Here is a 24338-nt window from a genome sequence, read left to right on the forward strand (position 1 = left end):
GACAAGAGCTAACACCTATCCTTCTCAAACTCTTCCAAAATATAGCAGAGGGAGGAACACTCCCAAACTCATTCTACGAGGCCACCATCACCCTGATACCAAAACCAGACAAAGAGGTCACAAAGAAAGAAAACTACAGGCCAATATCACTGATGAACATAGATGCAAAAATCCTCAACAAAATACTAGCAAACAGAATCCAAAAGCACATTAAAAGGATCATACACCATGATCAAGTGGGGTTTATCCCAGGAATGCAAGGATTCTTCAATATACGCAAATCAATCAACGTGATACATCATATTAACAAATTGAAGGAGAAAAACCATATGATCATCTCAATCAATGCAGAGAAAGCTTTCAACAAAATTCAACACCCATTTATGATAAAAGCCCTGCAGAAAGTAGGCATAGAGGGAACTTTCCTCAACATAACAAAGGCCATATATGAGAAACCCACAGCCAACATCGTCCTCAATGGTGAAAAACTGAAAGCATTTCCACTAAGATCAGGAACAAGACAAGGTTGCCCACTCTCACCACTATTATTCAACATAGTTTTGGAAGTTTTAGCCACAGCAATCAGAGAAGAAAAAGAAATAGAAGGAATCCAAATAGGAAAAGAAGAAGTAAAGTTGTCACTGTTTGCAGATGACATGATACTATACATAGAGAATCCTAAAGATGCTAGAAGAAAACTACTAGAGCTAATCAATGAATTTGGTAAAGTAGCAGGAGACAAAATTAATGCACAGAAATCTCTTGCATTCGTATACACTAATGATGAAAAATCTGAAAGTGAAATTAAGAAAACACTCCCATTTACCACTGAAACAAAAAGAATAAAATACCTAGGAATAAACCTACCTAAGGAGACAAAAGACCTGTATGCAGAAAATTATAAGACACTGATGAAAGACATTAAAGATGATACAAATAGATGGGAGAGATATACCATGTTCTTGGATTGGAAGAATCAACACTGTGGAAATGACTATACTACCCAAAGCAATCTACAGATTCAATGCAATCCCTATCAAACTACCACTGGCATTTTTCACAGAACTAGAACAAAAAATTTCACAATTTGTATGGAAACACAAAAGACCCCGAAGAGCCAAAGCAATCTTGAGAAAGAAAAACGGAGTTGGAGGAATCAGGCTCCTGGACTTCAGACTATACTACAAAGCTACAGTAATCAAGACAGTATGGTACTGGCACAAAAACAGAAATATAGATCAATGGAACAGGATAGAAAGCCCAGAGATAAATCCATGCACATATGGTCACCTTATCTTTGATAAAGGAGGCAAGAATATACAATGGAGAAAAGACAGCCTCTTCAATAAGTGGTGCTGGGAAAACTGGACAGCTACATGTAAAAAATGAAATTAGAACAGTCCCTAACACCATACACAAAAATAAACTCAAAATGGATTAAAGACCTAAATGTAAGGCCAGACACTATCAAACTCAGAGGAAAACATAGGCAGAACACTCTATGACATAAATCACAGCAAGATCCTTTTTGACCCAGCTCCTAGAGAAATGGAAATAAAAACAAAAATAAACAAATGGGACCTAATGAAACTTAAAATCTTTTGCACAGCAAAGGAAACCATAAACAAGACCAAAAGACAACCCTTAGAATGGGAGAGAATATCTGCAAATGAAGCAACGGACAAAGGATTAATCTCCAAAATTTACAAGCAGCTCAATATCAAAAAACAAACAACCCAATCCAAAAATGGGCAGAAGACCTAAACAGACATTTCTCCAAAGAAGATACACAGATTGCCAACAAACACATGAAAGGATGCTCAACATCATTAATCATTAGAGAAATGCAAATCAAAACTACAATGCGATATCATCTCATATTGGTCAGAATGGCCATCATCAAAAAATCTACAAACAATAAATGCTGGAGAGGGTGTGGAGAAAAGGGAACCCTCATACACTGTTGGTGGGAATGTAAATTGATATAGCCACTATGGTGAACAGTATGGAGGTTCCTTAAAAAACTAAAAATAGAACTACCATACGACCCAGCAATCCCACTACCGGGCATATACCCTGAGAAAACCATAATTCAACAAGAGTCATGTACCACAATGTTCACTGCAGCTCTATTTACAATAGCCAGGACATGGAAGCAACCTAAGTGTCCATCGACAGTTGAACGGATAAAGAAGATGTGGCACATATATACAATGGAATATTACTCAGCTATAAAAGGAAACAAAATTGAGTTATTTGCAGTGAGGTGGATGGACCTAGAGTCTGTCATACAGAGTGAAGTAAGTCAGAAAGAGAAAAACAAATACCGTATGCTAACGCATATATATGGAATCTAAAAAAAAAAAAAAAAAAGTCATGAAGAACCTAGGGGCAAGGTGGGAATAAAGATGCAGACGTACTAGAGAATGGACTTGAGGACACAGGGAGGGGGAAGGGTAAGCTGGGACAACGTGAGAAAGTGGTAGTGTATATATGGACATATATACACTACCAAATGTAAAATAGATAGCTAGTGGGAAGCAGTCGCATAGCACAGGGAGATCAGTTCGGTGTTTTGTGACCAGCTAGAAGGGTGGGATAGGGAGGGTGGGAGGGAGGGAGACGCAAGAGGGAAGAGATATGGGGATATATGTATATGTATAACTGATACACTTTGTTATAAAGCAGAAACTAACACACCATTGTAAAGCAATTATACTCCAATAAAAATGTTAAAAAAAAAATAATGGAAAGGTGTTGACAACATACTGAATCACTTACTGTACCTAAAAGTTAAAACATTAGAAAACATTAGAAAAATGTTTACGCAACTGTCTATGCAAACAAACAAACAGAAACCTGAAGGCCTAAAAGCCACTGATCTCAAACAGAAGAGCGACATGGATAAATAATCATATTTAGATCTCTAAATGATGATTTCTGTGGAAAAGCAATAGTATGTTATATTGCAAAATGTCAAATTATGTGCCCCTTCCTAAAAAGCTTTTCAGCAGTTGAAGACCTGGATCTAATATAAGAACATGAAGTCATGCCTGGCACAGGTGCACTCAGCTGTAATAAATCAGGTTTAGCACAAGCAAAAAGAAATATTGTTAAGCAGGTGTGTACTGGGAGGAAATGGTAGAAGCTGAAGTTTAAGGTGGACAAAGGGGAAGGAAGTTTGAAGAGTGAAAGTATGAATACACTAGGAATAACCAAGAAAGCATGAGAGTAAGGAGTCCTAATTCTCTTATTTATACTTAGGCTTCTCATTGTGGATGGTCTCTTTCTCAATTATTAAATACAGTGTTAACTATATTCAACTCTTTTCTACCTGTTTCCGTGCTGAGAATTTGATTTTGAAGAAGCAGGCAACTCTTGGAAATCACTGAATGAGTCATCAAGTGATCCTGACTTGGAAGCATCTTGAAAATCCTGGAAGTCATCTTCTTCTGGTTTGACCACCTAGGTTTACAGACGACGTTGAAATAGAAAACGTCTTATGATAAAAAGGTAAATAACAAATCTTCAACTGTCAACCTCAAAGACTACTTTTTTTTTTTTTCAAAGACTACTTTTTAACTCTTCCCATTTAAGTACAAACACCTAATTTTAGAAGAACACCCTTTAGACATAAACATCAACTCAAGTGCTTAAGGCAGGAATGCTGCCTAATATTTTTAAATGCTCTCTTGTACAAACGGTAAAAGACTGGTTTAAACAGTTAATTTATATAATTTTTAAATAGCTGAATCACATTTAATAGATTACTGAGAAACTGCCATCTTTACAAAACATTTCAATCATGTTTGTAAATTAAAGAAGTGATACAAGTTTGTTTTAACTCATCACATACATGTATAAAGGAAACCGTGACATGGACTCCTAATCCCATGCTTAGGAAGTGAGCACTGTTCACAGTTCATCTGTTTTATAGAAAAACGAGCTTATATTATATTGTTCTGCACTTAAAAAAAAATGTAATTACAGAACATGGACATCTTTTCCATGCAGTACATGTACATCTACTGGCATTCATTTTAATAATCTAATAGTTTACATGAACATCTACCGGCATTCATTTTAATAATCTAATAGTTTACCACTGTAGAGATAAACCAAAATTTATTTAACCTTTCTTCTTCTGATGGATATGCAGCTACTCCTAATTTTTTACTCTAACAAACAATGCTACAACAAATATCCTTGTATATTTTTGCTAATTTGAGTTACTAAGTTCTGTGAGACTCCTAATAGAGTGACTGCTGGGTCAGAAGATACAAACATTTAGAATTTTGATAGCTATTGCCAAACGTGCCTTCTAAAAAGGCTGTACCAAAAAACCCTTTTCCCTACATTTTTACTGACACTGAATATATGTTTAAAACTTTTTTTGCTAATCTGAGAAGTGAAAAATAAACTGAAGCATCTTAATTTCAAGTTTAGCAGCTTCCTCAAAAGACACAGCCTAAGGATTTAATTAGCTTTATTAAGCTTGGTGTTTAAGACATATATGATAAAGAACTATAAACTTTTAGCCAAAATTCAAGTATCTTAAGGCTTAAGAAATTTTTTTTTAAATAATGACAAATTAAATGTTGTATTGTTTTAATACTGCTTAATTTTCACGTCCAGTGTCCATCATAATCCAGCAATCTTTTCTGCATTCCTGGAAAAAAAAAGTTGCCTGGATTCATTTTCAGGGATAACTTAGAATAGGCACAGCCTCTCCATTTTGCACAGCCTCTCCATTTACCTGATTTGCAGGGTAAGCTGACATGAAGCCACTGGAAGTCTGGGCTGCAGCTCCCCCGACTGGTCCAACAAGATTAATGCCCATGACTGGCTGTCCGAGGGTGAGGGGCATGGAGCCTGCAGGGCCTGAAGGCATCCCAGTTGGCTGACTCACAGCAGTAGGCAAAGTCATAGGAAAGCCACTTAAAGTTGGAACAGGAGCCGCTGGAAACTGATTTAAAGCATCGGGACTCATGGCAGGAACACCCCTCTACATAGAACAGGAGGAAAATGGAAACATTTTAGGAAATTGCAAACCACATACAACCCAAATCTGGCAAAGAGAGACCTAACTGTAAAATCTGCAGCCCTGGTATGTTTCCACTCTGACTCTCCCAAAACTCAGGAATTTGACACAAGAAAATAAGTTATGAGGTTAATGTGAACCTAATATTTAGCAAAGAAATGGCCAACACATACCAATTCTGACATTTTCACTCTGACAAGTTTGGTTAATTCACTACAATCAAATCATTTACAATGATTTTGTAATATGAGAAAAACTGCTGCCAGACCGAGTATACTTTATCTGTATCTAAGGAATTTTAGACAAGGACTTCAAAGGACAGAGAGTAATTTCATCTATTACTAACTAACTTTTAAGTTCAGAAGGGTTACAGTTAGGTCAGAGAATGTTAATATATTAAAGTCTTTAAACAAAGGAATATTTTGCTAGTATGCACATCATATAAACTGTACATTTTTGAAGAACTGTATCCTGAAAATAATCTAAATTTTAATGTCCAAGGAGTTCTGCAAGGTTGTAGAAAAAAAGGATTCATATTCTTTCAGTTTATATTGGAAAGTCATTTGACCTAACCTTAGAAACAATGTCTACCTGTGTTACTGCTATCATGGCGAGAACAGTATAAAGTTCTTCTTTAGTAAGTTTGCCAGGTGTGGTTCGATTAGCTAAGGCCCATATCTGTCCAAGAGTTTCCCTGGGAAGTCCGGATGACATCAGGATGGGATAAAGTTTAGCAGTATCTATTCCAGTCGGAGTCATTGTGGTTTCTAAAATTTTCTTATACACATCTATTAAAGGAAAGACCAGATTACAAATGTAAACATATTACAAGTGATTCATCTTTTTTGTTGTCATTGCTGCTTATACAAGAATAATCTTAAGTCAAACTGCTTTAAGAGAACTGAAGCCACATCAAGGGTTTAAACTGCTGTAAAGATATTCAAGTGCAAATATCCAGCAGACAATTAGGGTCTGCAGCTTAGAAGAGAAGTTGGAGCTTGGCCCTACAGACAAAGATTTGGGGTTAAAGGTAAGAGAAAGTCTTATAATTCATTAGTAGATAGTAACAACAATAAGATGGAGGTGGTATAAGCAGATATTTTGGACTTTAAAAAAGAAGTTGTAGAGTAATGATGGTGGGACTAATTTGAAAATAGCAGCGGGAAGCAAGAATTATACTAATATCACCTTTCTCTTGTCCCAGTGAATTAGAGGTTATTAGAGGAAACATCATTGGGTAAGGTGCTTTGGGAACACAGCCTTTAGAGAAAGACACGGTTTTAGAGAGCGGAATAAGTGTCTGAATAAAGGAAGGGACTGTTGGGGAGTTTTTCACTATAAAATGGCCTTTCCAAAGGACAAAGTGGGAAAGGCTGTTAGGGATAGGGTTGCCACATAAAATACAGGACGCCAATTATTGCATGGGGTATATTTATACTAAACAACTATTTGCTGTTTCTCTGAAATTCAAATTTAACTGGATGCTCTGTATGCTTATTTGCTAAATCTGGCAAGCCTAGTTAGAGGAGTTTGGGGGATGAAAGTAGGGCTAAGGCAGACGGAGAAAAATACTTAAAGCAAAAATTTTACATCTAGCATTTAGATATGGATTACAGGTTAGTAGGCTGACCATAAGAACACATATTTTGGCTAGGAAATTATGTGTACGTGTATGCTTGGAGGGAGAAGGGAGAAAGAAATACAAGCTGGCAGAAAAGGGACAGAATCCCAAAATGTACGAAGATCTAGATTTTGTTTGTTTGGCTTGTAGAGAAAGAGGAAGAAGAAAAGATGCAATCTGTCTAACGGGCAGTTGGGAGGAAATCAATTATCTTTATGTACAACTGAAGTCCCCTGTGGTTTTGGGAAATGAGCCTTTCAATTTGTGATTATGTGATTCTGAGGAAAAGTAGACATTACTAATTTCTTCCCCAAAAAAGCTGAGCTACAGGGATCTTGCATGAGTTTTATTTAAATCAAGTGTAGAACCAACCTAGATCAAGTCTATGACCAACATAGAGAGCTAAAGATCAAAGTTACCTTTAGTTTTTAAGGGCTTTGCAAAGCAAATTGAACAAGTTACAATACACTAAGAGTGATTAACATAATGCCATTGTAATAGTCATTATTCTATGCACATCAACCATGGCTTAAACACACTATTCCCTTGTACCAATTGAATACTACATCACAAAATGTGTACTTCAGTAATTTTTTGGCTCAGCAGTTAATAACATACATAAGGAAAAAAGTAAACAACACCTTCCAAAGTAGGAAAAGATGCCACTTGGTGTTTTACTTCATATAGTATTATATTGACAAAGTCAAAGAATATTTTTTAAATATATAAACGAATCACCAAGAGTTCAGAAAATTATACTAAACATATTAGTACTATTCTTGATGTTATTAATAATCTGTGAAATAAATATTTGATAGTGTCTTTTAAAGCATAATAAATCTAAGAAAAGCTTTTAGATATAAAAGTATATGATGGTCAATAAAACATTAAAGCAAAATACTTTTCCTTCATTTATATAGTTATTTCATACATGAGACAGTCTTTTTTTTTTTTTTAAATATTTATTTATTTATTTATTTGGCTGTGCCGTGTCTTCGTTGCTGCATGTGGGATCTTTTTTTTTTTTAAGCTGCAGCTTGTGGGATCTAGTTCCCTGACCAGGGATTGAACCCTGGCCCCCTACATTGGAAGCACGGAGTCTTAACCACTGGACCACGAGGGAAGTCCCTATAAGGCAGTCTTAAACACTAGATGTATTTAATTTTCTGTACTCTTTTAGAAAAAATAAATAAGAAAAAGTTACAATTCCTTCTGCATATTCTGTAACCACAATAGTAAATATTTATAACTACATTTACAACATTTAAAGTAAAGTATCCAGATAGGAATCTTGGACAAAAAAGCTCTTTTTACCTGGAACCAAACTTTCATTGTATATCCAAGGAGGCATTCTGGGCTGAACAGGATCCTGTGAGGGAAATACTCCCACACCTAAGAAGTTAAAGAACATTATCTAATGTATATACTGGTCCATGTAGCAGATGGGGAAATCACACTGTGTCATGGTTTTTTTATAAGAAGAGCACTGGAGACACTAAAAAACGAAAGTCACCAATACAACTAAAATTTGGTTTCTAAGCAACTCTTGTACACCTATGTCCTAAGGTGTAAACTAAAAATAAACAAAAAAAATATCCCTAAGATGTACAAAATCAATATTCTGGATCATATGAGGCTTGTGCCAGTCACATATATTACAAATTATAGACAAAAACATGAGAGATGCCGGTTTAAAGATTACATACGCAAAAAAAAAAAAAGCCCAAGCTTCACCTGCAGCTTTTAATAACACTTCTTTGCAAAGTCTGATTTTTTAAAATCCTGAATATGACACTGCTGCCTTACATGTATAGCATTTTTGTTTAAAATTTTTGTTTTTCACTTTGTCCTGTAAAATAGCCTCCAAAAGTCTGCCTCCTGGGCTGCCCACATTGTAATTCATCTCTGCAAGTTGAATTTATAAAAATGTGGATCTAATTTAGGCAGCGGTGTGTACAATTAATTTCAGAGAAGCAAAACTATATTCTCATTGGTGACTTTTCCAGTTAAACTTTAACTTTTCAACCTTATAGAAGAACAGAAAGTTTAAGAGGGGGAAAAAGTTTTTTATAAAATAAAAGGCGAAGAAATTTTAAATCAGGAATGATTCCGATTAAAAAAACTGGTTATCGAAATTTTTTTAAAAGGAATAACAGTGTGTTGAAAGAATTCAGAGCAAAATTGTAGGGGTTAATTAGAGAAAGGAATGCATTAAATATATTTTAAGCAAAATTTCGATTAGCAAAATCAAGCAGCATTCATTTTAAGATTAATGCCTAAGGTGTTAGCATTTGAGCAACATTTGGTTAAATGAACTTTTTGCTGAATATTTCATGAGCTCACCACTCTCTTCAATGGACAGGTTTTGGTCTGAAGTCTTTTCTGCCTCTGCGGTAGTGGTACCACTTACACGTCCATCTACAGCACCCCCGTTATTGGCCGTTAAACTGGGATGGTTCTTACTGGAACCTGGGCCTATGGCTTTGCGCCCAACTTCAGAAGTATTTAATTTAATTTGTTCCTGCCCAGATGTACTTATATCACAAGATACTAGGAGCTTCTCCTCCAAGGAAGGGCCTAAACAAACAGCATGAAGGATTATTTGTATATAACTGCAAGCTTCTAATTTTTCAACCATCCATCTCCACCCCCCCAATTCTAAAGGGAAGGCCCTGCCACGTATAATATAAATTTTGAAATAATTCAAGTCCACACATTTGTCTAGGGCTTGAGACACTTTAGCGATTTTAGAGAACTTAAACATCATTATCTACTTTGATTCTCAGGAATTCTGTGAGACAGTAGGTAGAATGGTATAGTGGAAGGTGTTCTACCTTAGAACTCTGGTGACCTATACAAGATACAGACACTTCTACTAGCTATCGCCTATTTCTTCATCTGTCAACCGAGAACGTGTAGATGAGTACATGTCTGCTAGGATCCCTCTCAGCACTGTTCTGTGCCTCAAGACACAGTAACTACCTCCCGCCCCCACAAGTGATAAAACTGAGGTATAGAAATGTTTAAAGATTGTCCAGGGACAAACTGATAGTAAATGGAGAACCTGGGCTTCTGACCCCAACGTGCTTTATCACAGAGAGCACTTTCTAAAGCAGCTTTCCCTGGCTCATTACTCTTAAGAAAATGATGGTGGTGATTCCCTCAAACAAGAGTCATCTCCTGAAGAAATCAGTGTGTTCTTAAAGTTCTAAGGTGGTTTAAATAGGTCCTAATTTAGGAGCAGATGTTTCCAATCACTTTTCCAGAATGTGAAGCCCCCAGAATTAAAAAAATCTATATTCTTACTTTGGTGAATTTCAACAGTACTCATATATTCAGGCACATGTTTCTGTGCCAACATCACTGTATTATTCTACTTATATAAGTGAAATAAATTATCCTAGATTATTTTAAAAATACTTTCATTAACAGTCTAGTAGTTACCTGCTTTCTGCACATTGTATGAGGCTGAAACAGGAGAGAAATAAGGAGTTTGCCCAGGGACACCACATAAGGCAACAGACACTGGACTCTGACCTGGAGGGATATACTGTGCTCCAGCCTTCTGAGCATGCAACTGGCCAAGTGGGGCGGTGGGGTGGAAAGACTGAAAAGGCTGGGAAGTGGAAGAAGGACCACATGTGGGAGCTTCAACAGGCCCCTGCATAAAGTCACTGAATTCTTCTTCATCAAGAAAGGCTGGTGATGGGGAGACAGTTTTAGCAGAATGAGATGATGTGGGATAATCTGCAAAATGGAAAATGGCAATGAAACACACAGAAATGAAAATCAACAGGGGAAAAGAAATTAAGATGTAATATAACCCCAAAAGAATATACTGAAACATGAATAGTGTAGGTGAATAAGAAATAACATGTAACAACAAACAGAATCATACAATGAATGCAAAACACTTTGATGTCTATTTACAAACAATTTTTTAGTCTTTTTTTTTTAACATCTTTATTGGAGTGTAATTGCTTTACAATGTTGTGTTACGTTTCTGTTGTGTATAACAGTGAATCAGCTATATGCATACATACATCCCCATATCCCCTCCCTCTTGCGCCTCCCTATCCCACCCCTCTAGGTGGTCACAAAGCACCGAGCTGATCTCCTGTGCTATGCAGCTGCTTCCCACTAGCTATCTATTTTACATTTGGTAGTGTATATATGTCAATGCTACCCTCTCAGTTCGACCCAGCTTACCCTTTCCCCTCCTTGTGTCCTCAAGTCCATTCTCTACATCTGCGTCTTTATTCCTATCCTGCCCCTAGGTTCATCAGAACCATTTTTTTTTTTAGATTCCATGTATATGTGCTAGCATACAGTATTTGCTTTTCTGACTTACTTCACTCTGTATGACAGACTCTAGGTCCATCCACCTCACTACAAATAACTCAATTTCATTTTTAGTCTTTTTTAAAAAGAGGTTTTATAGCTATTTTGCTCAAAAACAGAAAAATGTAAAACTCAAAATTTCTTTCCTTCTTTCATTAAGTTAGCACTTATTTTTTTTCCTTGAGACCACTAATAATTTACATCAAAGTGGTGATTATTTTTGGAATTCAATTGATCTATTTATCTGGATAATATTTTCTCAAACCAATATAAATAAGAGAACCTACCTATATGCTGCTGAATACATTTTAGACAGATATATACTGATGATTACATTTCATTATGCCAGTAAAAAACAGTGCATGATGCACACTTGTAATTTTTGATAAATCATGCCTAATCCATACACTTAGCATAGTTCATATTTCATATGAGGATGAAACTTACTGTGTGGGGAATGAAAATTACAAAGGCAACAAGAACATCAAACATATTACCAAAGTGATATTTTCTTGTGAAAAGCATCAAAATTAGGACATCATAAAGTGCTAAGTCAAATAACTCAACAGCCAATTTAAGAAAGTAAACCCTAAGAGCTATGTTTAAAAGACCTTTGCCTCTAAAAGATATAAACATCACTGTGGCTTTTTACTGTTGAATATGAGATTCACTTATGTAATAAACCTTCTCTACAGGGATTATGCTTAATACTAGGCTCATTAACAATACTATTATTGTTGCTTCTTCACATTTTTAACTTCTCTGAATTGCTTTAACATTTACTAAAGTCTAATGTCACAAGGAGCAGTCTTTTTTAAAAAAGGCTCTCATTTGAAAAATGGGGAAACTATGTTTTTCTCTTTTGGACCCTTCTCTTTTGGATCCATGAAATAAAGGCTGGAAGCATTAAAGTTCTATGAAAGATGCAAAATGAATATGCAAAATTACTGCCTTAATGAATTTTGTTTTAAAAAAAGCCATGTCATAATGAATCCCAACCCTCCCAATAATGGTTACTGAGAGTGTGTATTTAAGCTCTCAATTTGGGTTCTCAGATCAGTACTGGTAGAAAATAGTAACAATGCAAAACTGACAGCTACTATGGATATAGTAGCTGACTGTTTAGGCTAAACCAACTTTTTTCCTTTTCTTTCTTTTTTTTTAGGCTAAAAATTTCTTTGCATTTGACTGGAATTATGTTAATTCTATGTGGTATATATTTTGGCTTAGAAATTCTTGTAGCTATATATATATATGATTAATAAGAAGTATAAAAATTATGTGATACAGTTTGTATATTCAATATTTTAAGATAAACAGTCTATGGGTGTTTATGCCTCTGGTGGTAAAAAGGCTGGAAACTTTTTACATACTTTAGGCCTAGGTTTAAGACCCTAGCTGGAGAAGCTCTGGAAATTCCTTGGGCTTGCTTCAAAAAAATATTTTTCTAGCGAAGCATGAAGCAGTTAACTAGGAACAGCTAACTGCACGCATGTTGACTGAACTCAAGAGATTACTTGAACATCAAAACACCAATTTATTACTTACAATGAAGTTGTTAAACCATACCGTTGTCCAAAGGGGGCATTCTATATGGATAGAACAGTATGTGACCTAACAATGACCATTCCTCTCTGCCTTCTTCTCCTTTATCTAAGTTCCATGCTGGGTCCAGTTTTACCATTCCAATGACTATACTTAAATGACTTACTGACTAGCTTATTCAGCTTGTAATTTTCATTTTTAGGTATGTTTTTCCTTTCTGAACTCATTCTGATTGCTAATATCCATTCCCTTTTCAATATCAGTATATATTTTACTTTGGGGCATATTTTTGTAACGATAATCTGAGTATATAATCTAGCAAGTGAAATTAATAGCACAGAGGCAAAGCTGGCCCAGAAAGCCAAGAACTCGTTACTCTGCCAATATTAGATTATGCCCTCCTGATATCACCTATAAAAGGTACCTATAAAGACCGTCAATGTACTACATGCCTGCAGAAAATAGCACTTGGCTGAATGATTTATGAAAACTATTCACCTATTAATGGTATGTTATTCTTGAAATTAGCTGAGAATAAAATGTCAAAATATCAAATTTTAAAAAAGGATATGGTAACAGTTATGTGAAGTTAAAACTCATTTCAACTGCTAAATGTTTAAAACACATGCACAAAACCCCCCAAAATATCTCTTTACCCTGCTCTATTAGGTACTTTTCTTTTGCTTATTTGATGGTAAATGAAAATAAAAACTACAAAGGAATGTATTTTAAAAACTAAAATTTCACGAGAAATATTATTTAATCCATGACATTTTTTAAATTGGAGTGTAGTTGCTTTACAATATTGTGTTATTTTATATTGTACAGCAAAGTGAATCAGCTATACATATACACATATCCTCTATTTTTTGGATTTCCTTCTCATTTAGGTCACCACAGAGCACTGAGTAGAGTTCCCTATGCTATACAGTAGGTTCTCATTAGTTATCTATTTTATACATATAAATCCATGACTTTTTAAAGGAGTCATTTAGAAAATTTGTAAGTTTCATCACATTGAATAAAATCTGAACTAGTACATCAAAAGTAAAACTACTTTAAAATAATGAGAATGAAATGGTAAACTCCTTTATTACATTTGCTTTTAGTGAATGGATTTTACTAACGTTAACATACTCATTTATACAGAAGATTTACAAGTAAAGTTGTCATACTGACATTTACTAGAAGACAAAGAGGTTTCTTCCTCCCAAGATTGTCTAGACCAGAGCTCTTAACCCACTGTAAATTTTAAAACATCCAAATCTGTACTTAGCTTGAAGGAGGAGTTCAACATTCACTCTCCGCACACACACACAATGGTCAATTAAACACACGGGGACTATAAGTCACCTTCCAACAAAAGAAAATTTTCAAATTAAAACTACCTGGTTTCTTAGGGTGTGATGCTGGGGTAGGGTGCATCTTAGCATCTCTGGAAAACCCATCTAAGTTTCCTTTTATGGCTTCCAAAGCATCATCTCTACTCTTCTCTCCTGTCTGGGAGACAATAAATGTATATATATTTCTTCACTTGTCTCTCACACTACGTCCTAATCCACACAAGTTGAAAGAAAAGTGCAGATATTCGTCAATTTACAATATTTTTACCACATACTTCGGATAGTGAATTTTCCAAGTCAGAAAAACATTGACATAAAGCGAAGGCGTAAAACAACACTCTAAAGATTATTAAAAGGCCCATTTAGAAATACTTTAGGCTACAGCTGTTAGATATTAAGTATCCAGTATTAATGCTTCCCAAGAAAAGATTACAAGCATTCCAAAGGTAGAAAACAGAAGTTGAGAAGATAATGCTGCTATGCCATTCCCTTCAACAATAAAGTATCTTTAAAGAAAAAGAAAAGTCCTTTGCTTTCGGACTTAGACAAAACCAAAATGAATCAACCACAGCCTCAGCTTGCGCTGGTGCCCACGTAACAAAATCCACTAAATGACTGAGAAGAGGCACATTCGGGGGGGTATGCTGTGTGCTGGAATATGTTACCTTGGGTTTCACACTACTCAGAAGTCTGAGCTTTTGCTTCTGCTCTTCAAACTGGCGTCTTTTTCTTTCTTCTTCTAAGAGCTTTTGCTGCTGTTCAAATCGTTTTCTGAAGGAAAAACAATCTAGTAAAGAGCCAGCTTCAGGGATTATCAACTGTTATATTCATATTTCTTCTTTCTAAGTCATCTAGCATTTCTAGAACTAAAAACTTCACTGATAATTATATCTAATTTTCTGAAGACAATCCTATTTCACCACTATATTAATTTCCAAATATATGAAATAAGTCTAAAAAGTGATTTACCTAAATTATAGACGTGAATTTATTTCCTGTCTAATTTGCAAGGGAAGGAGACAACATTTTACATTCAAAGTAATTACAAAAAACAGAGAGGGAGGTAGACGAAATAAAAACACTCTTTGCTCTGCATACAAAAAAGAAACTTCTACTTGAGGAGGCAGTAACATACATGAGAAAGAGCAGTGGTTCTGGGACTCAGGAGGCCCGCACTCGGGTCCAGGTCTTACTGGTAACTGTGTAACCCAGGCTGACACGTGGCTTACTCCTTTGGACCTCACTTTCCCCAGATGTAAAGTCAGAGGATTGAATTACAGGATCTCTAAGGTCCCTTCTGGCTTTAAACTTTTAAATAATAAGAGTATATTAAAGAGATTTAAAGGCACCGTAAATGTTTCAGCTTCAAATCTGCACTACAGATCATCTGACAATTTTCAAATTGACTGCTATCATGTATCTTTATCCTTGCATCCTGAGGTCTCTTACTGCTGCTCCTCGGCGAACTGTTTCTGCATGTCTGGAGTGTACTGTGGGCCTGGAGGACGCATTCCTAGGAAAGGTGCTTGTCCCAGGTAAGGCATTCCTCCTGCTGGTATTGGTCCCATTGGTATCCCTGCCTAGAAAAAAACAGACAAAGACTTAAGCTTAAAAAACCACAATTTTGCCTTTTATCCTTTTTTTTTTTTTTTTCCCTTTGGCTGCGCCGCACAGCATGCGGGATCATTTCCCCAACCAGGGATTGAACCCATGCCCCCTGCAGTGGAAGCACGGAGTCTTAACCACTGGACCACCAGGGAAGTCCCCACAATTTCTCCTTTTAATTACTACAAAGAAAAACTGTAACTTCCATAAATTTTCTTATTTTTAATTAATGAACTATATAAAGGCATTTTAATAGAATATTTAATATTATTTATTAACGAACTATATAAATGCATTTTAATACAAGATTCAAAGAACACAGGCTAAAAATGAAAAGCTCCCCTTAATATCTTGCCCCTTCCATTTCCTTCATGTCTTCGAGGGGACCACCACTGCTAGAATAGTCTGAGGGTGTGTGTGTAAAATCCTTCAGTCTGTGTGTGTAAGGCTGTGTGTGTGTACAACTCACAAGTTATATCTGGTGAGCTCACTGATCCATACTCTTTGAGAAGAGGTATCATATCTCACACGTCTCTGTATTTCCAGCAATAGATAAGCGCCTGGCATATGGTAGTTATTCCACAAGTGAGATTAAACACGATTTTCCAACATGTATGATAGGATAATGATTATTTTGATATTCATTATCATAGGCTTGGCTATCCAAACTTTTACAGAAAATATCAATAATAAAAAAATCAATAGTAAATGACATATCAATACAACAGTATAAAGTTTACTGAAGTGTCCAGAAGTAAGAATGGTATTACACAACAGCTAACCACAAAATCTAATATGAATAATGATGATGATGATGAAAATGATGGCAATGGATAATTTTTACTGAGTGAAAATTCCTCTGTTATTCAACCTTCTCCCTGAAAAGTTCCCCTTCAGTTCCCTAACTTGAAACTTGGCTGTCCCTGGAAGCCCTCTCATTTGGAGATTGCTGCTTTTCTTCCAACATTTCCTGTAGACGGGCAATATTCCTCCTTGCTTCTTCTAAACCCTTTTTCTCCTCTTTTCCTTCAAAAACCTGAACACATTTTAATTTCTTGCCATCAGACTTCATCATTTACTATCCTAACTTGTTTATGTCATCTACTGACCCTTAACTCCCTCACTCTTCAACTAAAGGCTTCAGAACCTTGCTATGGTCCATTCTACTCCTAAACTGTTCTTGGTGACGTCAATAATCATATGGATGACTCATCTAACACTGTGGCCTTTCAGGTCTCCTCATCACAATCATGTCCAACATACCATTCCAGTTTCCCATTCCATGGCCATCTCCCCTGATCATCCGCCCCAGTAACTGCATCATCTCCAAAATCTTGATTTTAAACATCCCAACACTTGACCACCACCTTCTATCCTTCCAGCCTTCCAGCTCATGTACTCCAGCAATTCTCTTATTTCATTAATACCTCCCTCCCATCCATTAATCTTACCACTTTCCCACTGTCCATCATCCTCACCACGTCCTCACTTCTCTTCTTGCTCAGCTTAGACTCCAGGATTCAATATTAAATGCCTCTGTAAACATCCTTAGCTCCCTTACCTCTGGCTTCCTTGGTATGGTCTCCTGGGAAACCTCATTCCTGGTTAGTCAACTAATCACCTTCTCTTATTCTTACAACCAAACCATTTAACCTTGCTGGAGAAAAAAACCTTGATGACTCACCTTAAATTCCTGACTACAGATCTCAAATGGATCCCCAACGCAGGAGTCTTATGAGGACTCCTACCATGTAAGATTTCAACCCTTTGACATTTCTTGAGATTTGCTATGGCCCAGCATATTTCAATTTTAATAAATATTCCATGTTTGCTTAAAAAGAAAGTGTATTTTGCAATTGTTGGGAACAGTGTCCTATTTATCCACTAGTCAAGCTTGTTAAGAAGGTTGTTTAAACCTGTATCTTTACTGATTGTGGATTTGTCTATTTCACCTTGTTTTTGTGTCAGTTTCTGTCTTATACATTTTGAGGCCAGGTTATTAGGTGCATACAAACTGTTAATCTTTCTGGTGAATTTAATCTCTCATCAAAATGAAATATCCTCTTTACCTCCAGGCTTTTAAGGCTTTTTGCCTTAAAGTATATTTTGTCTGATTTTTCTTTAACAGAAATCATGTTACTATTTCCCTCAAATAAAAAAAGTATTTCTTTTGAACTTATCCAAAATACCTTCTTGTTCTGAACCTTTACTGAGACAGTGGAAGATTGTTTTAAGATCTAGAAGTAATATAATATGTGTAAAGCACCTACAACACTGTCTAGTACATATGAGTAAATAACAGCTACAATAGAAATAATTATCTTTATACATTAGAAATATACTTTATACATTAGAAACAATACTAATGACAGAACAGAACACTTTCAAAAACAGTAAAGATTCAACTTTTTTCTGAAACAAAATAAGATTCCTCAAGCAAATACAGAATTAAGCAACTAGATAAGAAAAAAGAACACAATAGTTATAGGTATCATTTTACTGTGTTCCTGCCATATGTCAGCTATAGAACTAAGCATTTACATACATTATTCTCAATATATGTGTAAGATCATCAGAATTAGGGATATTTCCGATAATGATCAATAAGAAGACCTTAGTAATAACACTTATGAAGCCTGTATTATGTTCCAGGGACTTTTCTAAGTGCTTTACATGTATTAATTAATTTAATCCTTACAACAAATCTATGCAGTAGGTGCTACTATTATTCTCATTTTACAGATGAGGAAATTGAAGCAGAAAATAGTTAAGTATCTCACTCATTACTGGCAAGTGTCAGAGCCAGGATTAGACCCAGGCAGCTTCTGATCCCCAAATCCATGTTCTCCATCATTATGCTATGCTCCCTCTCCAGCTACCAACAACCACCATAAAATTCAAAATTAAAATTAAAAAAAAATTTTTTTTTCTGTTTCTATTCATGTGCTCAGACACATACCTGCTCAATAAATACTAGCAGCCTGTAAGGCTTATGAATGGTTTCTAGTACTTTACAACTGGAATTACAAGTAATATTGCTTAATTACTAACACTCCCTATTCTAAATCTTGGGTAGTAATGGCTATGCATACTTATTTTTAATCACACTGTGGTTCTCTTGCTGCTAAAAATTAGTGCCAGAGTCCTAGTATTATGTTTCTTTTTTTCCCCCAATCTATAATTTAATCAGTTCCTTATTTTTTCCAGTTTTATTGAGATGTAACTGACATATAATATTGTATGAGTTTAAGGTGGGCAACATGTTGATTTGATCCACTTATATACTGCAAAATGATTAACACCATAGCATTAGCTAACACCTCTGCCATGTCACATAATTACCATTTCTTTTTTGTGGTATGGGATTAAAATTTCTTTTTAAATTTCGACTCAGTTTACTCAAGGCACACAAAACACAAAAGAAACCACCCAAATCATATAGGCTAAAAGACAAAATGAGACATTCCACAAAAATAATAAAGAATGAAAGAAGGTGTTATTATGCATATTACCTTTCTATTTACACAATTCTGTTCTTCAAGAAGATTCAAACTTGCTAAATGGCATTTTGTATTTCTCCTTCTCCTGAAAAGTAACTTTATACATTTCATAGAGTCTAATTTTATACATTCTTTTGAAATCTAGATAAACCAAAAGGTTAAGAGACACAAATCCTTAGCTATACAGTGAGTGAATAACACAGCAAAAGAAATAACTCAGAAATCTGAGATACATCCAATAAACTACTAAGAAGACTAAAAGATAAAGAAGTTCACCCCAAGTTGAAGGATACTGAAGGCTACTGAAGATTTGAGTAAGTGGAGAGGTACGACAGTAAGACTAAAAGAGTAAAAATGTCAATTTCTTTTTTTTTTTTAATTTTTATTTACTTTTATTTTTGGCTGCCTTGGGTCTTTGTTGCTGTGCGCAGGCTTTTCTCTAGTTGTGGTGAGCGGGGGCTACTCTTCGTTGCGGTTCCCGGGCTTCTCATTGGGTGGCTTCTCTTGTTGCAGAGCATGGGCTCTAGGCGCATGGGCTTCAGTAGTTGTGGCATTCGGGCTCAGTAGTTGTGGCTCGCGGGCTCTAGAGCGCAGGCTCAGTAGTTGTGGTGCACGGGCTTAGTTGCTCCGCAACATGTGGGATCTTCCCGGACCAGGGCTCGAACCCGTGTCCTATGCACTGGCAGGCGGATTCTTAACCACTGTGCCACCAGGGAAGTCCCCAAAATGTCAATTTCAATCAAAATCACGACAGGTTTTATATGGAGTTTGACAAGCTTATCTCAAAATTTATACCGAAGGGGACGTGACCATGAATAGCTATAATTCTTTAAAAGAAAAAGGAGGATCCACACCACCAGATATCAAGGCTTATCTTGGGCTAGAACAATTAAGACAGTAAGATGTTTACTGATGTAGAGATAGACAGGAATAGCAATGGGACAAACAGAAGAGCTCAAAAACTAATCCAAAGCATATAAAGAAATTTGATATTACAGGAGTAATCTTAGAAATCAACAGGTAAAGAATGGGCTGCTGGGCTTTCCTGGTGGCGCAGTGGTTAAGAACCCGCCTGCCAATGCAGGGAACACAGGTTCGAGCCCTGGTCCGGGAAGATCCCACATGCCGCAGAGCAACTAAGCCCCTGTGCCACAACTACTGAGCCTGCGCTCTAGAGCCCGCGAGCCACAACTACTGAAGCCCGTGCCTAGAGCCCGCAAGCCACAACTACTGAAGCCCATGCCTAGTAGAGCCTGTGCTCCACACAAGAGAAGCCACCACAGTAAATAAATAAATTAAAAAAAAAAAAAAAAAAGAATGGGCTGCTGAGAGGAATTCCCTGACAGTCCAGTGGTTAGGACTCCACGCTTCCACTGCAGGGGGCATGGGTTCGATCCCTTGTCGGGGAACTAAGATCCCACATGCTGCACAAAAAAGAATGGGCTATTGATAAATGGTTTGGGGGACAACTGTCTACTCAAATGGAAAATAATAAAATTAGACCCTTCAGCTTCACACTGATACCAAAGAACAATTCCAGGTAGGTTAAGGACCTATATATAAAAAGAAACTTTAAATTTTTAATAAGAAAATACAGGAGGATATCATTATTATCTCAGGGTAGGATTATGTCTTAGATGAGACACGAAAAGCTCAAACCATAAAAGAAATGATTTATCCATCTGACTTAACTTCTACAAAACATGACACCATAAACAAAATTAAAAGGCAAGCCAAAGTCTAGAAGGAGATATTGACAGCACAAATAACCACGAAGGTTAGAATCTAGAATATATAATGAACACTTAGACATCAATAAAACCAAAACAAAGAGCAAAAAATTGAAAGCAACTCAAATGTCCATCAATAGAAGAATATATATTCATGCAATGGAATACTACTAGCAGCTATATGAACAAACTTGGCATCATTCCACAACTGGGATAAATCTTGGAGAAAAACGATGTTAAAAGAAGAAATCAAATGCAAAAGGGAACACACTTATGTAAAATTTTAAAACCTAGAAAATATTATATAACATTCATGAATATACAAACATTTAAAAAAGTACAAAATACATACGGAAACAATAAAAAGTGAATTCATGATAGTGATAACTATCTCTGGAAAAGTAGAGGAAAAAATTATACCTATATTGTTAAAGTCTTTTAAAAAATGTGAAGCAAATATGGCGGGTTAAAACTTGATAAAAGGATGACATGACTGTTTAAGTAGAAAATCGAAAGGAATCTACACAAAAATTCCTAGAACTAATAAGTGAGTTCAGCAAGGTTTCAGTTTACAAGACAAATATACAGAAATCAATTTGTATTTCTATATACTAGCAATGAACACATTAACACAGAAATTAACAATATAATGCCATTTACAATTACTCAAAAGAATGAAATACTTAGATGTAAATCTAACAAAACATTTACAAGACTTGTATGCTGAAAACTATACAATGCTGATGAAGAAACCAACGAAGACCTAAAAAAATGGAGAGACATACCATGTTCATATATTGAAAGACTCTTCATATTAAAGATGTCAATTTCCCCCAAGTTGATACAAAGGTTTAATATAATTCCTACCAAAACTCCAGCAAGAGCTTTTGTAGATCTAGACAACATTATTCTAAAATTTTATGGAAAGGCAAAGGAACTTAGAAAAGTTAAAACAATTTTGAAAATAATAACAACGTGAGAGGAATCAGGCTTCTATAGCTAATGAGACTGAACCAGTAATGAAAATCTCCCAACAAAGAAAAGCCCTGTCCTGATGGTTTTGCTGGTGAATTATACCAAACATTTAAAGAAGAAATAATAGCAGTTCTTCTCAAACTTTTCCAAAACATTGAAGAGGAGAGAGGTTACGCTAAGGCCAGCATAACCCTGGTACCAAAGCCAGACAAAGACACTACAAGAAAAGAAACTACAGATCAATATCCCTTATGAACACTAATGCAAAAATCCTCAACAAAACACCAGCAATCAGAATTCAGCATCATAGTAAAAAGGACTATAAACCATGACCAATTGGGATTTATTCTTGTAGTGCAAGGCTGGTTCAATATATGAAAAATGATCCATGTAAATACCACATATTCATTTCAATGGATGCAGAAAAAGCATTTGACAAAATACAACTGCATTTCATGACAAAAAACACTCAACTAACTAGGAACAGAAAAAAATTACCTCAACACAATACAGGTTATATATGAAAAACCCACTGTGAACATCATACTCAAAGGTGAAAGACAGAAAGCTTTTTCTCTAAGATCAGAAATAGGGCAGGGGGGGACTTCCCTGGTGGTTCAGTGGTTAAGACTACATGCTTCCACTGCAGGGGGCACGGGTTCAATCACTGGTTGGGGAACTAAGATCCTGCATGCTGCGCGGCGTGGCAAAAGGAAAAAAATGAAATAGGGCAGGGATGCCCACTTTTACCACTTCTATTCAAAATAGTAGTGGAAGTTCTAACCAGAGCAATTAGGGAAAAAAAGGAATAAAAGGCATCCAAGTTATAAAGGAAGAAGTAAAATGATCTCTGTTTGCAGATGATATGATCTTATTTGTAGAAAATCATAAAGACTCCACAAAAAAGCTGTTAGAACTAATAAATGAATTCAGCAAGGGGCAGGATACAAAGTCAACACACAAAAATCATGAGCCAACCTCGCTACAGGGGTGTGGGAGCCAAAAGAGGTGAAGGAATGTCAGCAGAAACAATTACTCTTCCCACCAAAAAGAAAAGGCATAAAATGCTCAAAATTAAATGAAAAATGGACTGTTCTAGAACTTAGAGAAATAATATTGTTCAAATATTAAATTGAAACAAAATAAAGCTTTCAGATTGTATTTCTCCCTAAGCACTAAGAAAGTGAGGTATGTACCACTAGAAAAAACTTGACATTAAAATAATGTTTTTAAATCATGTGCATTTCTATACACAAAAAATGAACATCCAAAAAGGAAATTACAAAAACAATTCCATTTACAATAGCATCAAAAAAAAAAAAAACAACAACAAAAACTTAGGAACTAACTTAACCAAGGAGGTGAAAGATTTATCCAATGAAAACTACCAAAAACTGCTGAAAGAAATGAAAGAAGTCATAAATAAATAGAAACACAATGCATGCTTCATGGATTGGAAGACTTAATATTGTTAAAATGTCAATATTACCCAAAGCAAACTACAAAAGCAATCCCTATAAAAATCCTGATGACATTTTTGCAGAAATAGAAAAACCCATCCTAAAATCCATACTCAATGGGACTTCCCTGGTGGCACAGTGGTTAAGAATCCACCTGCCAATGGAGGGGACATGGGTTCAAGCCCTGGTTCGGGAAGATCCCACATGCCGCGGAGCAACGAAGCCCGTGCACCACAACTACTGAGCCTGCGCGCCACAACTACTGAGCCTGTGTGCCTAGAGCCCGTGTTCCACAACAAGAGAAGCCACCGCAATAAGAAGCCCGCGTACCGCAACAAAGAGTAGACCTTGCTCTCCGCAACTAGAGAAAGCCCATGTGCAGCAATGAAGACCCAACACAGCCAAAAATAAATAAACAAAATATTTAAAAAATAAATTAAAAAAAGAAAGAAAACAGTATACCAAGTCCTCAAAAAAAATTAAAAAAATAAAATAAAATAAAATGCATACTCAAGGGACCCTGAATAGCCAAAACAATCTTGAAAAAGAAGAAAACTGGAGGACTCAGGCTTCCTGATTTCCTGCTACAAAACTACAGTGATCAAAACAGTAATGGTACTTGCATAAAGGCATATAGACCAATGGAAAAGAATAGAAAGCCCTGAAATAAACCCTTGCATATATGGGTCAAAATGATTTTTGACAAACGTACCAAGACCATTCGACGGGTAAACGACAGTCTTTTCAACAAATGGCGGTTTTCAACAAAATTGGACCCTTACCCAACACCATATACAAAAATTAACTCCAAATGTATCAAGAACCTAAATGTAAGACCTAAAACAATAAAACTCTCAGTAGAAAACATAGAACAGAAACTTCATAATACTGGATTTGGCAATGCTTTCTTGAATATGACACCAAAGACACAGGCAACAAAAGAAAAAATAGACAAGTTGGACTTCAAGAAAATTTAAAAAATCTGTATATTAAGAGGCACAATACACAGAGTAAAAAGGCAGCCCACAGAATGGGAGATAATATTTACACATTACATATATGATAAGGGGTTAATATCCAAAATATATAGGAAACTCCTAAAACTCAACAACAAAAAATTCAGTTCAAAAATGGGCAAAGGGGGTTCCCTCGTGTTGCAGTGGTTAAGAATCCGCCT

At 35.9% G+C, this 24338-nt stretch overlaps 1 protein-coding gene across 24 annotated transcripts in view; it reads right to left on the minus strand.

Annotated features, from left to right (window-relative positions):
- SYNRG (synergin gamma) overlaps positions 1 to 24338 on the minus strand; it is a 92981-nt gene that overhangs the window by 49934 nt on the left and 18709 nt on the right. For 15 of the 24 annotated variants that reach the window (XR_005017734.1, XR_005017735.1, XM_036836162.1 and 12 more), the window contains exons 4-12: positions 15341 to 15471; positions 14557 to 14662; positions 13937 to 14048; positions 10200 to 10409; positions 9006 to 9239; positions 7977 to 8054; positions 5633 to 5829; positions 4757 to 5005; positions 3335 to 3465 (exon numbers count right to left, since the gene is read on the minus strand). Coding sequence is in view for 22 of the 24 variants with exons in the window: in XM_036836162.1 (XP_036692057.1) it covers positions 3335 to 3465; positions 4757 to 5005; positions 5633 to 5829; positions 7977 to 8054; positions 9006 to 9239; positions 10200 to 10409; positions 13937 to 14048; positions 14557 to 14662; positions 15341 to 15471 (1448 nt within the window). In the remaining 2 variants the exon portion in view is untranslated. The remainder of the gene's footprint in view (positions 1 to 3334; positions 3466 to 4756; positions 5006 to 5632; positions 5830 to 7976; positions 8055 to 9005; positions 9240 to 10199; positions 10410 to 13936; positions 14049 to 14556; positions 14663 to 15340; positions 15472 to 24338) is intronic. The other 9 variants (XM_036836175.1, XM_036836167.1, XM_036836172.1 and 6 more) reach the window with 4 other exon arrangements.

Source organism: Balaenoptera musculus, chromosome 20, assembly GCF_009873245.2.
Source record: "Balaenoptera musculus isolate JJ_BM4_2016_0621 chromosome 20, mBalMus1.pri.v3, whole genome shotgun sequence".
NCBI classification, from domain to species: domain Eukaryota; kingdom Metazoa; phylum Chordata; class Mammalia; order Artiodactyla; family Balaenopteridae; genus Balaenoptera; species Balaenoptera musculus.